The following is an 18,690-nucleotide window of genomic DNA, read 5'->3' as shown; positions in this document are numbered from 1 at the left end:
CCAGTTTGGTTGAAACATTAAAAAAAAACTAAATTCTGAAGCAGAGGGGAATAGAGCGTTTGACCAAGCATACCGTCAAATTTTGAAAATCCTGTGTGACATTGGGATCAAGGGTAAAAACTCCATATTGGTTAGAATCAGACATAGCACAAAGGAAGACTGTTGTCATTGTAGGATGTTAACCATTTCAGCTCCAGGACATCTCTACAGGAAATCCTCAAAAGAGTGTTCTAGGCCATTACTTTTAGTATCTCAATCCATCATATGCGGGAGTGTGTTTCATTTGATTTGATTTATTATTGTCACAAGTCCGCAGGTACAGTGAAAAGTCTTGTTTTGCATGCAGTGCTAGCAGATCATGCCATACAAAAAGATCACAGGGTGATTGAGCTGAGTGATAGATACAAAGTTACAGCTGCAAGGAAGATGCACAGAAAGCAAGATCATTAGATTTGATATTTGAGAAGTCCATTCAGCAGTCTAATAACAGCAGGGAAGATGCTGTTTTTGAATCTGTTGGTACGCGTGTCTAAACTTTTGTATCTTCTACCTTAAGGAAGAAGTTGGAAGGAGCTCATAACTGGTGTGGGAGGAGTCTTTGATGTTGGCTGCCGTTCTGAGGTAGCAAGACGTTTAGACGGAGTCAATGGATGGAAGACTGACTTATGTATTTGATGATGATCAGTGTTCAATATCATTTGATTCCTCAGAATATTGCCCACATGCAGCAAGATCTGAACAACATTCAGGTTTGACTGAAAAGTAACAAGTAACAAGTACTAATAATATGCATTGACTATTCTCAATGAGAGAATTTCACCTTCTCACTCAAATATTCAACAGCATTCTCTCAGTTTGTGGCTTACCTATCACGAGAAACTGAACTGACTAACCTATAAACACTGCTGTTACAACAGCAGGTCAGAAGCTGGGAATTCTATGGAATACACCTCCAAACTCCCGTGGCCTGTCCAAATTGACAGGAGTATGATGGAACATACAATTGCACCTCCTACATTCAAGATACTTGGCATCATCTGGGACAAAAGAGCATGACCTCCAATTTTCACTCCCTCCATCACTGACACTCAATAGCAGTGTATACCATCTACAAGGTACATTTCAGCAATTCAAAAACTCCTTTGACAGTACCTTCCAAGCCGATGACCACCATCTTCGAGAAATACAGAATAACCCCAAGAATAAAGTCAACAAAATTCACCAATAACCTACTTTTTAATGTTCAGCTTGGATTCTAAAAAGCACCATTCAGCTCCAGATCTCATTGCAACCTGAGTCCAAACATGAACAAAAGAGCCAAAGACCAAGGCAAGGTAGGAGTACCAGCCTTTATGTCATAGCAGCATTTGACTGATCATATTAAATCAAGGGGCCTTCAAAAATCAGAAGTAAACAGAATTGCGAACATACTCTTCCCTAGCTAGAGCCAAGCTTACCAAAAACAAGATGGTCATGATTATTGGAAGTCAGTCACCTCCAACACAAAATTGCTGGTGTTCTTTATGCTAACGCTTCATCTTCAGCTGTTCCCTTAAATGATCTTTCATCTAGTCAGATATAAAATGTGCTCACTGCTAATTGTAATCTTCAGAATCATTAATAACTCCTCAGCAACTAAAGCAATCACGTATACAGGTTGGAGGATGAGAACAAAATTCAGTTTCAGACTCTTAAGTGGCAAGTAACATGCATGCTACAGGAATGATTGACGGTGATCAGCTCCAACAAGACAGAATCCAATCATCATCCTTTACTGACATTACTTTTGCTGAATCTACACCAATATCCTGAGATTTGCCACTGACTAAAAACTGAGAACTAGACCAGTCATATAAAATGCTGTGCAACTCACATCAGTTTTCATTACAGATGATGATAGTTCTTATACCCCAGAAGCAGCTCTATATTAGAGAATGGAAGGGAGGAAGGAACTCAAGAAAATTAGGATCACCATAGAAATTATACTCCGTAAATTGCTGGAGCTACAAACTGATATGTATCTGGGTCTTGATGGACCTTATTTTCAAAGCAGTTGCTCATGAGATAGACGATGCCATAGATTTGAATTTTATAAAATCCTTTGATTGGGGCAATATCCATTAGATTGGAATATAACAAATGCAGCTCCATGTTTAAAAAGAGTGGGGGAACAAAGAGGAAACTACAGGCCAATCAGCCTAACATCCAACCAAAGGGAAAGTGTTAGAAGGAGATTACAATTCAAAATATTCAAGGTAAATCAAGCAGAGCCAACGTGGCTTTAAATAAAAGGGATGCCACATTTAACCAATATATAGGAGCCATTTTGTAGTAACACAACGTGCTATGAAGGGAACCAGTGAATATACTGTATTCGGATTTCCGGATGGCATTTGATAAGGTGCTGCACAAAGGTTATTGTAGAAACAAAATGGTAATGGTTAGTATATCAACAGGAATAGGTTAGCAGGCTAACAGGCAGAGTGAACATTAACGGGCCTTTTTCCAAGTTGGCAAGTTGTAATGAGTAATGTGGTACAGGAAATTAGTGCTGGGACCTCATTACAGTTTATATAAATGGCTTGAAGAAGATGGGACAGATGCCAAATCTGTCGATGATACCAAGATATGGAGGAAACTAAGTTGTGAAGATGACATAAGGCAGTTAGAAAAGCAGATATAGGTTGAATGAGTGGGCAAAGATCCAGGAAATGGAACATAATATTGGAAAATATAAAACTGATAATTTTGGCAGGAAGAGTGGAAATGTTACCTAACTGATGAGAGATTGCGGAGCTCAGAGGTACAAAGGGAACTGGGCATCCTGGTGCATCAATCAAATGATGCCAATATACAAGGACAGCAAGTAAATAAGAAAGTTAATAGCACATTGTTTACTGTGAGGAGAATTCAATACAAAAGAAGAGACATTGTGCTTCTATTGTACAGGGCAATGGTGAGACCACATCTAGAGTAGTGTGTAAAAGATTGGTCACCTTCTTCAAGGAAGGAGCTCAGAGAAGGGATGGGTGGCTTTCTTATGAGAAATGTTGGACAGATTTATTCACCAAATTTTGGATGGATAAGTGACAGTGTGATTGGAACATGCAAGAAGTTGAGGGATCTCGACAAGGTTGTACAAAGTAATTTTCTTGTGGGAGAATCAATAACTAGGGGTCACTGTTTAAAAATAAGGTGCCACCCATTTAAAACTGCAAGGTGTTAAATTTCTTTTGTGTTGTGAACCTTTGAAACATTTTTCCTGAAAAGTGTATGGAAGGTCCTTGAATACTTCCAAGGTTGAGGTGGATAAATTCTTGTTAAGCCAGGGGTTGGTAGGAATGCACACTTGAAGTCACAATCAGACCAGTCATGATTTTATTGAATAACTAAGCAGGCCATGAGTCCAAATGGCTTACTCTTGTCCCTTGCATGTACTCCCTCCCTAAACCATCAGCGCACAGTGGTTGTGGTGTGTACTGTGCACAAAATGGACCATTGCAGCAACATGTCAAGGTTCCTTTGAGCTCACCCTCCAAACCACTGATCTCGACCATCTAGAAAAGAGAAAGAGCAGCAGATACATGAAAACACCACTAAGTTCCTCTCTAAGTCACGCACCATCTTGAGCGGAAACTATTATCCCTTGGTCAAAGTCAGTGAATTGCCGATATAGCAGTATTATATATTACCACATGCAGTACCAGTGGCTCACCATCACTAGTTCACAAGACAATTAAATGTGACACTCAGTACTAACTTCTGATGACCATTCCCAAATTCCATGTACAAATTAAGAAAACAAAACAAAGGCAGCTTGGTCATGTACAACAGTAGACTTAAAGCTAATATTTTTGTATAACTTTCTCAATTATAATTTCTGATGCAATGTGAAGTAGCAAAGTAACTCACTATAATAATCAACTGCCCTATATTAGATGTGGGTCTGTGCCCAGTACTCCTCATGAACAGTTTCAAATTCAAAACTTGTGTACCAGATCATTTTGAAATGTGAATACCATTGTCGGTTTTAGTCTTTGCTAAAGAATTCCTTAGAAGGCAGAAGTGGGAAGTTGAGTACGGACCCGGTGGAGATCGGAGAGGTGCTAAACGAACATTTCTCATTGGTTTTCACTCAAGAAAATGAGAACATTGTAGAAGAGAAGAATGAGGTATGAGATATTAGACTGGGAAGGATTGAGGTTAGTTACGAACAGGTGTTATCAATTCTAGAAGGAGTGAAAGTAGCCAAGTCCCCTGGGCCGGATGGGATTTATGCGAGGATTCTCTGGGAGGCTAGGGAGGAGATACCAGAGCCTTTAGCTTTGATATTTGAGTCGTCATTGCATACAGGTTTAGTACCCAAGGACTGGAAGATTGCAAATGTTGTGCCCTTGTTCAAGAAGGGCGGTCAGGATGACCCAGGTAATTAGAGACTAATGAGCCTTACTTCTGATGTAGGAAAAGTTTTGGAAAGGATTATAAGAGATAAGATTTATAATCATCTAGCAAGCAACAATTTGATTTCAGACAGTCAACATGGTTTTGTCAAGGGCAGGTCGTGTCTCACAAACCTCATTGAGTTTTTTGAGAAGGTGACCAAGCATGTAGATGAGGGTAGGGCAGTTGACGTGGTATACATGGACTTCAGTAAAGCCTTTGATAAGGTTCCACATGGTAGGCTATTGGAGAAAATGCAGAGGCATGGAATGGAGGGTGGTTTAGCAGTGTGGATTAGAAACTGTCTTTCTGAAAGAAGGCAATGAGTGGTGGTTGATGGAAAAGATTCAGCCTGGAGTCCAGTTACTTGGATCTGTTTTGGGATCACTGCTGTCTGTCATTTTTATAAATGACTTAGAAGCAGGCAGAGGTGGATGGATTAGAAAATTTGCAAATGACACTAAAGTCGATGGAGTAGTGGACAGTTTGGAAGAATGTTACAGGTTTCAGGGGGACTTGGATAAACTGCAGAATTGGGTTGAGAGGTGGCAAATGGAGTTCAATGCAGCTAAATGTGAGGTGATGCATGTTGGGAAGAATAACAGGAAGACAGAATCCTGGGTCAATGGAAAGATTCTTGGTAGTGTGGATGTACAGAGGGATCTTGGTGTCCATGTACATAGATCCCTGAAAGTTGCCACCCAGGTGGATAGTGCTGTTAAGAAGGCATATGGTATGTTCGGTTTCATTAGTAGAGGGATTGAGTTCCGGAGCCGCAATATCATGCTACAACTATACAGAACGCTAGTGCGACCACACTTGGAATATTGTGTACAATTCTGATCCCCATATTTCGGTAAGGATGTGGAAGCATTGGAAAGAGGTGCAGAGGAGATTTACCAGGATGTTGCCTGGTCTGGAGGGAAGGTCTCTGAGGAACAGCTGAGACACTTGGGTCTGTTCTCATTGGAAAGGCAGCAGCTAAGAGGGGATTTGATAGAGACATATAAGATGATCAGAGGATTAGATAGGATAGACAGTGAAAGTCTTTTTCCGTGGATGATGTCGTCAGCTTGTGAGGGGACATAGCTACAAATTGAGGGGTGATAGATTTAAGACAGATTTACGCAGAGAGTGGTAAGGGCGTGGAATACCCTACCTGCTAATGTAGTCAACTCAACCACATTAGGGGGATTTAAACAATCCTTAAATAAGCACATGGATGATGATGGGACAGTGTAGGGAGACAAGCTGAGAATAGTTCACAGGTTGGTGCAACATCAAGGGCCGAAGGGCCTGTTCTGTGCTGTTCTATGTTCTATGAGGATGGACATCACTAACTATGCAAGCTTTGCTGATTTGAGTTTAGCAATTACCTGAAATTCTTCACGTGGTCCTCTACTCCAGTCAGCCGAATGGCATGTTGTAAGGCAATCAAGTAAGTCAAAGCCTGTGTGGAGGACCCCCAGTTCACATCTACAGAAGAAATATTGTGTTATCATATTCAAAATACTTGCATATATTACAATATTAAAATTACTCTTCTAGCTTCAATCATGCAGGCAAATTAAATCCTAAACAGAAAAATGCTGAAAGCAGTACAGGTGATTTCTCCACATCTAACACCTGTCTTTGAGAATAGTGTCTTATGCTTTAAAAAGACCTTTTTATCTCAGCCACGTGTTTCTGCATTGAAGGCTGGCTTTTTTTAATGATGTAAGATTCCTTGACAAATACCTTGGGATGCTGGGCATGTTGGTAACAGGGCAGGGCGATGCGTGTCTATACAGTCCTTAACTGTACCTCCTATTTTTTTGATGCCAAGGATGATTCCAGAGGAGATAGCCAATGGTAGGAGTTGCCATGCATGCTACATGACAACAGGCTCTCCTGACAATATGGCTAGGCTGGGTGTAAGTTTGCTCACTGAGCTGGAGGGTTTGTTTTCAGATGTTTCGTCACCATGCTAGGTGACATCAATGAGCCTCCGATGAAGCGCTGGTGTTTTGTCCTGCTTTCTATTTATGTCTTGGTTTCTTTGGGTGGGTGAGATCATTTCCAGTTATTTTTCCCTCAGAGGATGGTAGATGGGTCCAAATTGGTGTGTGTATTGATGGAATTCTGGTTAGAATGCCATGCTTCTTAGAATTCCCATGTGTCTCTGTTTAGCCTGGCCTAGGATGGATGTGTTGTCCCAGTTGACGTGGTGTCGTTCTTCATCTGTGAGAATATCTGTGATAGCGGCTCATGTCTTTTTGTGGCAAGTGGATGTTCATGTATCCTGGTGGCTAGTTTTCTGCCTGTCTGACGTAGTGTTTGTTACAGTCCTTGCATATTTTGTAAATGACATTTGTTTTGCTTGTTGTCTGTATGGGGTCCTTTAGGTTCATTCACCAGAAATTGCGTGCCAAAAAGTTTATATGCTAACACAACAGACCATGAAAATGAACTCACCGCTTGCAGATATCGACCCTTACCAACAGATGGTGATAGACCTGACCCCACTATTAGAAAACCAAATCATACCCTCATTGGAAAGACTTCAGAAATCAGGAGAAATAAACAAGACAGGCTTCCAAAAAGATGAAACCGAGTGGAACAAACACACCACGCTTCTGCGGATTACCTAAAGTAACAAACCAGGCGCCCCCCTCAGACCCATAATCTCACCTGAAACAGTCGTACAGACTAGCCAAGCAACTTCTACTAGGTGTTTCAGTTTTCAGTGAAGACCCATGCCACTCCATTCACTCCACCCAAGAACTCCTGAACACCAAAGACACCAAGATAGAAGAGGCCAAAATAATGGTCTCCTTCGACGTAACAGCCCTGCCTACATCAATTAACATTGAACTGGCGAAAGAAACACTGACTGCATTACTAGAAGAACCAAATATATGAACACCAGAGAGTGCCAACCTCCATCAGCAAAGATAACATTGTCAAGCTAATGGACCTGCGCCTTACCACCCACTGCACATTCAATAACAAGACCTACAAACAAATTAGCAGAACACCCATGGGATCACAGATATTAGGGTCCCTAGCAGAAGCAGTAATACAGATTCGAACGAACAGCGTTCCCAACTATTCAACCCAATATTTGGGTTCGCTACATGAATGCCACCTTTGTCATCACAAAATGGGACAAATAAGAGGACACCTGCAACACCATCAACGATATCCTTACTGGCATTAAATTCATAAAAAGGAGGAGAATGACAACAAACTCCATTCCTAGAGTCATAGTAGAGCAAACAATGGGGAACTTCAAACCAACATTCACAGAAAAGCAACACATACGGACAAGCACCTACCTACACAAGCAATCAGCCCAGCACCCATAAATGGAGCTGCACCAGGACATTATTTTTATGAGCCACAACACACTATGGCACCCAGGAATGACAAAGAGCTGAAGAAAAATACCTAGACAGCATATTCAGGGACAACGGATACCCAATAAACACAGTCTGCTGATTTCTCAACCAACCCAAACAAGCAGACATTACACACCCAGAAACTCTAGTCACATTACCTTACATCAAAGGCATCTCTGAAATGACTTCCAGACCACTCCGATCTCTTGACATCATGGTAACCCATAAACCTACCAGCACATTAAACAGCAGTTAATGAACCTACAAAAGGACCCAATACCAACAACTAGCAAAACGAAAATGTCATGTACAAAATATCATGCAAAGACTGTAACAGACACTACCTCGGACAAGTACCCTCACAGATGAGGAAGGACACCACTTCGACTGGGACAACACATCTATCCTAGGCCAGGCTAAACAGAGACACACACGGGAATTCCGAGAAGCATGGCATTCTAACCGAAAATCTATCAATACACACACCGATTTGGACCCCATTTACCATCCTCTGAGGAAAAAGAACCTGAAATGATATCGAAAGGAACCAAGACATAAATAGAAAGCAGGACAAAAAATACCAGCGCTTCACCGGAGGCTCACTGATGTCACATGGCATAGTGACGAAACATCTGAAAACAGGCTCAGTGAGCAAACTTACATCCAGAACATCAATTTGAGCAACAACTCTTCTCAAAGATCACGAACTATCACCATTTAAAAATAAAAGGTCACCCATTTAAAACAGAGGCGATCAGTTGGTTTCCAGAGCATTGTGAACCTTTATATCAATTGAGACCAGTAGAGGGGTTCTACTAGGAGCTGGGTGGGATGGTTGACTCCACCTTCTCACCCAGAACTTAATTCTGGAGGAGGCAGTGGGTCCACTTACACCATTGTCCCACCCAATGAAGTGTCATGCCCACCTCCATACCCCATTACACGGGAGAGAGCAAAGAATTCTGTCCTGATCCATTCTGACACAGAGCTTATGGGATTGGAACCATTCTCCAGGTTATAGAAGAATGACAACATGGAGGGGATGGGGGAGTAGGGAGTGGTGAGGGTGGACCAGCAACAAGTGAGGAGTACTGAGAGACAAATAAAAGACAGCAGGGAGGTGCAGTTACTGGAGTCCAGGATATTTTAGACAATATAATTCCACCCCTTCCTTATAATCCTCTTTTATCCCAACCTTTAAAACAAATTCAAATCAAGAAACAATAAGTGATGACCAGAGCCTAAACACACAACCTCTGGATATAACATTAAAAAAAGGTTCTGAACTTCTCTATATAATTTTTTGGCAGATCAAATACCTAGAGTTATGTGGTCTCAATTAATGACATTGTCTATGGATTCAAGATCCTTTATGATCTGCTAGAGACAAACAGAAATGGTGACCGTCATTTTTGACATTCTCTATAAAAATCACAAAACCCAGGTTGTGGAGAGAGTCAGCGCAGTGGGTTGACTGCACAGCTATAGGAGAACTGGCAAAGATTCAAGTTCTTGCAAATTGAAACAATTACTTTGTCTGCTTTTGGCATCATTTAACAAGCTGCTAGGTAAGAACTAACAAATAAAGGGATTTGTTTTCCATCTCTGAAATGAATGGGTCTGAATCAAAGCAATTGCTAAAGAGGAACTGTACTTTTCAAATTATTATAATGTACATCTATCTCATATTGGATAAACATTATGGATTACTTTCCCTTAAGTGAGCAAAAATGAAACAACAGTAAGCCTCATTTGCTGAGAAGTTTGAAATAACTGCGTCACATAACCTAGTTTTGTTTTCACCCCACCCCTCCCAACCCCAACCTTCCTGCTGATGTATAATTATTATAATAACGGCTAAAGGACTGGGAAGGGTGAATAGTAGATAAGAAACAGTGAGAGAATTTGTACATTTTATTTCCTCCCCCAGTAAACAATGAAGCATTCTGGTTTATGTCTGAATAGTCTATGTTTGACAGTGGCAATAAAAGAAATGAAGCAACCAAGGTGAATAGTTTTTCTTTTAAGAATAACACTGCACATACTATTTGCAATATCAACATGTCAAGTTACAAACTAATGATTCCAATTCCTTTGCAAAGTAAATTCTATGACAGTTGGCAACAAAATCTTTTCTATTTTAAAAAGGTTTGTTTACAAGTACAAAAAGTCAAAAAGTGATGCAAAAAGTCTTGATTTTAAATTTAAAAACCACTCTTTGTGATGAAGTTCCTTTCTTAATTTAACTACATTTAAAACATCTACATTAATGCACGTATACTCCACTTATAATTTATGGAACAAAGGTGAACTTCAATTTATAAAGTATCAATAAAGTATACAAGGTCAAAACAAAAAGAACAATTTTAAGTATGATATAATATTGATCTGACATTTAAAATTATGTTCAAAATGCTCAGTGCCATAGTTCACATATAAACCTGCAGGCAAAATACTTCAATTAAGTCTTCCAAATTATCACAACCACATTGTGGTTTGCGGATGCCTAACTATTTCAACAATAGTTGTCAGTTTAACATTATCCTGCCAGGTTTAGTGAAAGATTTTTTTTAAAAAGGATCAGGCATGCCCAATGTAAGCATGTAGTCTGCACGAGCATAGACTCGTAATTCTAACACAGGATTGCTAAAATGACAAGAAGAATCAATGATGACAAAATCAATTCCACAAAGCTTCAACTGTACGCTCTTTATACCCTATCCTCCCGCTTTATTTTCTTTGCGCAGTTCTTTAGCAGTTTCAAGTTATTTCTTCTGTCCAGCCAGGATCCTGAGCAACTCAGCCTCTGCTTTCCACCTGACCCATTCCTTTGTTCCAAGTCGAGAGACACAACCTTAGTGAGTTCAGTCCCTTGGCTCTCCTGAAGTTGAAAGTTCCTGCTTCTAAATATGTATTTATGCCAGGGTCCCAGCCCGTACACTTTTCCCCTTCTACCCCAATCCAGAATGACTTGTCCCTTGACTTATTGTAACTCAGCTCCTATGTCCATACTGTTGTGTTTTGCGAGAAACTACAAAATTGGCACTATGGAATTAAACAAGACATTTAAACAGTTATGTACAATAAATAAGAAGAGGAAAGACATTCTGGCTATTGAGGGAGCACAGCATAGGTTCAAGAGGCCAATTCCTGGAATGGCGGGATTACCTTACACTGAAAGACTGGAGCGACTGGGCTTGTATACCCTTGAGTTTAGAAGACTGAGGGGGGATCTGATTGAGACGTATAAGATTATTAAAGATTAGACACTCTGGGGCAGGAAACATGTTTTCGCTGATGGGCGAGTGCCGAACCAGAGGACACAGCTTAAAAATACGAGGTAGACCATTTAGGACAGAGATGAGGGGAAACTTCTTCATCCAGAGAGTGGTGGCTGTGTGGAATGCTCTGTCCCAGAGGGCAGTGGAGGCCCAGTCTCTGGATTCAATTAAGAAACAGTTGGATAGAGCGCTCAAGGATTGTGGAATCAAGGGTTATGGAGATAAGGCAGGAACAGGATACTGATTAAGGATGATCAGCCATGATCATATTGAATGGTGTGCAGGATCGAAGGGCAGAATGGCCTACTCCTGCACCTATTGTCTATTAATGAGTAAAAGCAACATTGAAAAAAAAAGTAAAAAGGGAAAGTGCAAGACAAAATAATGTTATTAAAGACTAAGATACCCTCAACTAGAAGGTACACAATTGTTACTTACTTGAAGAGGAAGAGAATCTCCCCAGTCAGAAAATCCCTCAACCAGGTTATCACTGTTGCACTATGCTCCCAGGAAACAGCGATTTGAAAACAGTTGAAAATAATCTTGATGTTTATATTGTTCTCCTAGCTTTCTTCATTTCAAGTACACACTGTTCGCAATTTCACATTGACCTGTATTCCCCACTCTAACACAGTCTTAGTCACTCCAGTTCTTCACAAGCCACTATTGCAAAGTCTGAATTCGAATAACTCCTAAAATGCAGCTTGAGCAATGTATTTGGCACATTTTTCCCCTTTGTCTACCTCCGAAAATCCTATTTACCATTTTCTTTCTCCAAAGGTAAGACATTCAAAATGCACTTTTATAGAACAGTGCTGTGTAACCAATTTTCAAATGAGTTTTTGGTCCCAGTTGGGAAGATAATTCAAATGAGTCCAAATGACCCTTCAACACTGAATACAAAACATGGCTCTCAACAAATGCTAACAGGTCTATAGAGTTTCTCCAGAAATTTGTTTTTTTTTGTTTCAGATTACCAGAACCTCCTGGTCTTTGTTTTAGAAAAAAAAGAAAATCCTATTAAGTATCGCTAGACAATCCTCGCTGGAAGAGCACACAGTAAGGCCTGCATCAAAGTAGCGCACATACAAAAAGGTATCACTGTCATTGAAGGCCTTGGCTTCCAAAGGGATAATCCAGAGCCTCAGCTAATGCTCAGTGAACAGGTTCATAATCCCACTCACCATGCCAGCTGGTGGAATCTGAATTCAAATCAATAAATAATTCTCGTGACCGCAAAGAAGTTATCTGATTCACTAACGTTCTGTAAGGAAGAAAATCTCCTGTCCGTATTTGGTCCAGCCTCCATGTGACTTCACACTAACAATATGGCTGACTTTTAACCTGCCCTCTGAGATGGCCTTGTAGGTAATTTCACTTGCAATAATTAGAGATGGAGAAAGTGGGGACTGCAGATGCTGGAGATCAGAGCTGAAACATGTGTTGCTGGAAGAGCGCAGCAGGTCAGGCAGCATCCAAGGAGCAGGAGAATTGATGTTTCGGGCATAAGCGCTTCTTCAGGAATGAGGAAGGTGTGCCAAGCGGGCCAAGATAAAACGTAGGGAGGAGGGATGTTAGGAATACGATAGGTGGAAGGAGGTTAAGGTGACGGTGATAGGCCGGAGGGGGTGGGGCGGAGAGGTCGGGAAGAAGATTGCAGGTCAAGAAGGCGATGCCGAGTCCGAGGGTTGGGACTGAGATAAAAGGTGGGGGGGTGGAAAATGAGGATGTTGGAGAAATCTGCATTCATCCCTTGTGGTTGGAGGGTACCTAGGCGGAAGATGAGGCGCTCTTCCTCCAGGTGTAGCGTTGCCATGGTCTGGCGATGGAGGAGGCCAAGGACCTGCAAGTCCTTGGCGGAGTGGGAGGAGGGAACAAATGCTTTGCCAGCCACACACACACACACACACACACACACACACACACACACACACACCATTACATTTTTAAGAGGGAGGAAGTTCAGACAGGGAATTGTTTACGCTTGGAGAGTACTTGGCACATCCAATCAATTAGATAATTTACATGTGCCACCCGAGAGAGGAGTATCACATGGTACCAAGGATTTCATTTATATCGAAAACAGACAAACGCTGGAGGAAAATGGTTACAGTACAGGTGCAAACATATACAATGATCACGTTTACCTCATCTTAACAAGAGGGATAACAGAGGTGTAACAAGCTGATCAAAGGGTATTGCGTGTGAAACCTTGGCATGTAAAAGGGCTTCATGACAACAGAAACTTAATTTAACATCAATAGATCAATGGATGGGCTTTAAATGATGTCAGCAGTCGTGGCACCAACTCAAGAAATAAAATCTGCCCTAATCTTTCCGATGTGCTGATGTGATTTTTTTGGTCAGCAGGCCCTATCCATCAATAACAGGAAGGTTAAGAAAATGTAGAGACTTTTGTATCACATTCCAAATGATGTATAGATGTCCACATTGCTCAATGCAATGTAGGAAATCGTTCATATGATAAAATGCTCAAAATCCAAATTGATGCAGTGATAACTGATCAAGAATAATTTTATTCAAAAGATGAAAATGGAAGCTAAGTTAAACAGCATTTTGCCATCACAATTATGTCCAAGTTAGCAGCCTCAATGATTTTGCCTAAGTGTTTATCTAGCATTAGCATTGGCAAAGGCATGAATTAATAGCTCAGTTTAATCTAACAAAGAACAACTCCAATAAATTTTGAACTTCACTGCGGTTACCCAACTGCAACTACTCAAAAAAAACCAAAGAATTTTAAGCACTTTTTCCACAGCTAACTCCATACACCTACCTTGGGGTCATATCCCTTAACACCTCAAATATATTTGTTAACTGTCCATCGATCACAGTTCATATATAACCCTTACTGAAAAATGGTAAGACAGGCTACTCTACCAACTGTAGCCAGGCTACTCTACCATCACATTCACTGGCAGCAAACCAGGCATTTCAAGCAATAATTACTGGATTATAATTAAGACTAGGCATCTTAGATTTATATTGGGAAGGGAGAGTTGTCCAACTCTCCTCTGCTGGTTCAGCAGTTTGGATAAACTAACTTGCTACCCTGAGACCATAAGAAATAGGAAGAGGAGTAGGCCATTCTGTCCCTCTACCTGCTTCAACAGGATCATGGTTCATTCAGCATTCCTCACGTCCACTTAACCCTCGATTTCCTTTAATGAAGAAGAATCTCTTAGGCTTAAATATACACAAAGGCTTTCCCTCCCACCCCCAGCTCAGTGGCAAGGAGCTTCAAAGACACTCAACCCTCTGACAAAAGAAATTCCTCCTCATCTCGGACTTAAATTGGCACCCCTTAATTCTGAAACTATGCTCTTTGGCTCTAGATTCTCCATGAGCAGAAAACATCCTCTCGGTATTTGTTTACTCTGCCAAGCCCCTGCAAAATCCTCTATGTTTCAATGAGATCACCCCTCATTCTTCTAACCTCCAGCAGAGGAGACTCCAAGCCTGTTTAGGTCTTTGTTCATAAAGGCACTGTCTACATACCAGGGACCAACCTCATGAACTTTTTCTGAACTGCCTCCAATGAAACCATATCCTTGCAAGATGGAAATTAACCCCACACCTTTGTGTGATGTACTGTTTCTCCTGCTATTGGAGCTATCAGGAGGGATCAAGACTTCATGGTCAATAGTGCTTATCCATGCTTTCTGAAAGGCAGGCACTAAATGCACAGTAACACCACAAATTGGCAGAATAAATTGAAAACCCAGTTCACACCATTGAATTACCCTTACCTGGTTTCTTGTAGGTGACATAAATATATAAACCAAGGACAATGACGTTTGTCAATAGTGCTGCCCACCAATTGATGACAAACATTACCCCGCAGCACAAGATAGCACCAAGTAATGAAATCCACATGTTATACCATCTAAATGCAGGTCGCCAACCTAAGTACAAAAGGAAGCAAGAAATCATTAAGTACAGCTATGCTGTAGGATTTTGAGATGCAAAATCAAAACCAAACTCTAAAAAATTAAATAGATCTCTAATATCTGTTCAAGAGTATTAGCTGCAGGTACTACACTATGAATGTGTACCATATAGTCTGGGTAAAGTCAGTCTCTCAGATTAATCAAATTTAAAAAAAAATAACAGTACTAATCAAACAAGATCATTCACAATTTTCTAGTGTCATCTTAGTTCGACCCTAGTAATTGGTGAATGAAAGCTAATTGGAGCTCACTTAGCAACTGGCAGGGGTACAGAGACAAAGTGAAAAGGCCAAACCAAAACATGTTCTCTGGAACAGAACACATATGATAGAAAAATTAGTCACTAAGTGGAGAGGGAGAAAGAGAAGAAATTATTACCTGTATTTTGATTACATCTCTACAGAACCATTGCCAAGAGCTCAGCAGACATTTTCTGATCATCCAATACCTGAAAATACTACTAGCCAGTTTAAAACTAAAAAAAAACTCCTTGTATATGACCACCTTTCCCAATGGGCAGATAACTATATCCCCCCCTTCCCCCCACCCCCACACATATTCCAAGCTCAAACAGCCATGTTCAAAATACAAATTTGAATTCAGTCAGGCATATTTCTCCTGTTAACTGGATTCTTACCTGGAGATTTAGCAAGAGAAGCATGGAATACTGAGAAATTAATCAAAGCATATGAAGCCAGGAAAAAATTGGAAATGATTGGTGCAATGACATTCAACTCAGCTGTAAAGTAAACACACAAAAATAAATAGCAGGAAAGAAAATGACAATTCCAAATTACCCTACCTACTTCCGGACCAACTGACCATTTAAAAGCACAACTACCAGTTTACTTGATGATAAAACAAACATTATGCCAAAGATACACAGCCAATATACTACCCCATAAATGATAAACACAAAATCAGTTTAAATTCAGATTTTAAAGAGAGTGAGTAGTTCTATTTGTGTTAGTGTCAGTGAGATATTCATTTCCTTACATTAGCTGTGTGCACGTGTACACAGACAGTAGACAATAAATTGAATAAATTAGCTTAACACATCAACATGTCCACACTCTTTCAACATGTGCAATTTTCTAGATCTGTAACTAGCTAACATTGTAACGGTGAGTAGATTACAAAAAAAAATTCATCAGTTGTGAAACAATGGGAGACTTCGAGGATGTGAAAGAGGTGATCAAGTTTTTTTTTCAACTTTCCAAATTGTAGGTTTCACCTAACGCTAATGAGGACCATTGGATAGCAAACTTCAACCTCTTTTCAGGTATAAGCTATTCTGTACTTTAGCCATTTCAGTCCAACCATGCCTCCACTGTTAAACCCAACTGCTTTCTCACTTTCTTTAGGAGAAATATCCCCCCCGAGATTCTACAGTTCCCTGAACTCCACTCTTCACCATGGTCTGGGTAAACCTTGGGAAAAATGATTAGATCCATAGATTTGTAAAAAAACTGAAACAGAAGTATAGTGATGGCTCAAGATCCTTTGTGGAACACACTCAACCAAATCATTGAATGGCTTCAGCACAGGAAACCAAGTCAACCCATTAGTTTTGCTGGGATCTGGCAAGGATGCAACTCAAGTCCTACTCCCCTGCCCTTCATTTGCAAACATTCCCTTCCTTAGGTGTTGACCTAATCTCTTTATTAAAGCCCCCAATGTATCTGGCTCTACTATACATTCAATCAACCAATCAATAAACTTTAGATTGTAACCAGTCACAGCTTTAAAACAAAAGCTGTATTGCCACCAATTCTTTTGCCAATTACCTTAAACTGGTGTCCTCCAGTTCTGTCAATGCTCAGTTTCTCTTATAAAACTCTACCCCAACTTTGCTAATTTATCCATATCACTAAAGGTCCTCAGAACTTCCTCCAAAACCAATCAATCACAAGGTAGTTTTAAAACTGCTAGTTGCAAGGAGGGAAGAAAAGAAGAATTTGCTGATATTTCATCCTGTTTTAAATGTTGTGTTTTATCTAGATAATGCAATTATAGACAATTGATTCCAAGTCTACACTGATTCATAATCTAACGCTTGTGTTACAAATTTGCTTTTTTCAAAATATTGACTAACCAATTAGTATGAATCCCAGACCAATGAAGAATGTGAGAACATATCCACGTAATGGCTCATTGTTCTTCCCATAACCAACTGAAAATACGTGAAGACCAGGGTATATATTATCCTTACACAAAGCCTAGAGGAAAAGATATTTATTATGTAGACCAGGTGCTCCACACAGTATATAAAAATGTAATAACTAAAGACAAACTGAGAATTTTTTGCAATTTGTTTTTCCTTAAAAGCGCACACACATTTCTGGAGGGGAACTGAGATACATGTGACAACTTGACTTCTACCAACACATTCATAAGGTAAACTTTAACGCCCTAAAGTCTCAATTTTCCAGATTGCTGCAAACATTGAAAGTTTGAGATTCTGCACATTTTATTAATCCAGATTGGATTTAACTGTGGATGAGGTTAAAACAGAAGAAGTATTTATAACCAAAGGTACTTCTGCTTCTTTGTAATGTGTACCTAAAAACAAAAAAAAATTGGCATGTTAGCGCTGGCTATGGGCAGTTATCAGGAAAAGTAATAAAGTGCAAAAATGATGTTCGAGAAACAGTGACCATAAGGCAATGAAGTTCGCATTGTAAAAAAAGAGCAAGAGCAAGAGTGCGAGGAGATAATTACATTGGCCTGAAATCAGTTGGCAAAAAAGCAATTGAAAAGGAACAGTCAAGTTTAATCAGTTGTGAAAATAGCCCAGAGCAAGCAATACTGAAGTCTAAAATGGATTGGATTACAGATGAAGGATTACGATCAGCAATAAGTGGGTGTGTCAAAGACAAGGTTTCATCAAAAAAGGAGTTCAGAGTAAAAGTTCTGAAAAAGGAGGAATAAAATTGCCTCACCTACACTTGAAAGATAATAGCTATCCAAGGTCAATTGCTCAGTTAATTGGAAAGTCAAGATATCAAACAACCAAGACATTGTTGTCTTAATTTATAAATATGATACAAGCCTCAAATATAATGCTTTTAATTACCTTTTTTCCCCATGTTTAATTTTATGCTGCTTATGGTTCAGATTTTATGCCAACAGCCATTCATGTGCCTCATATTGAAAGACATGGATAAAAAAGGTTTTGCTATTAAGCAATCACGGAATCAAAATGATCTCAGGGTGGCAAGCGTGTCCTCTTTCCGAAGTGAGCTATCCAATCACTTTGCTTCCTTGTTAATTTGCACTGGACTTGCCCCCTTACATTAAAAGGTTGCTTTTCCAGCTAACACACAACTAATCAAGAGGGAGCTGGATGTCGCCCTTGAGGCAAAGGGAAAAAGAGGCATGGAGAGAAAGTGGGAATGAAATACTGAGACTGCATATTCAGCCATGATCTTATTGATCATGCTGGTGCAGGCTCACAGGGCTAAATGGACTACTCCTGCTCCTATTTTCTATAGTTCTATGTTTTTCCTATCAGAAAGAGTCCGAGCAACTGAAGCCGAAGTTTTTGTTCTTACCTTTCTCTACACATTCTTGAGAATAGTGTCATCTGTTATGAGCTTTGTCTGACCATCTTATTGC

The 18,690-nt window shown here is 40.1% G+C and overlaps 1 protein-coding gene across 2 annotated transcripts in view; it reads right to left on the bottom strand.

Moving 5' to 3' along the window:
- slc12a2 (solute carrier family 12 member 2) overlaps positions 1-18,690 on the bottom strand; it is a 219,469-nt gene that overhangs the window by 42,107 nt on the left and 158,672 nt on the right. For both annotated transcript variants that reach the window (XM_060841259.1, XM_060841268.1), the window contains exons 12-15: positions 17,168-17,291; positions 15,710-15,811; positions 14,872-15,027; positions 5,817-5,916 (exon numbers count right to left, since the gene is read on the bottom strand). In XM_060841259.1, coding sequence (XP_060697242.1) covers positions 5,817-5,916; positions 14,872-15,027; positions 15,710-15,811; positions 17,168-17,291 — 482 coding nt within the window. The remainder of the gene's footprint in view (positions 1-5,816; positions 5,917-14,871; positions 15,028-15,709; positions 15,812-17,167; positions 17,292-18,690) is intronic.

Source organism: Hemiscyllium ocellatum, chromosome 2 (assembly GCF_020745735.1).
Source record: "Hemiscyllium ocellatum isolate sHemOce1 chromosome 2, sHemOce1.pat.X.cur, whole genome shotgun sequence".
NCBI lineage: Eukaryota > Metazoa > Chordata > Chondrichthyes > Orectolobiformes > Hemiscylliidae > Hemiscyllium > Hemiscyllium ocellatum.
Note: the sequence above shows the minus strand (reverse complement) of the source record. Positions and strands in the feature narration are given on the sequence as shown.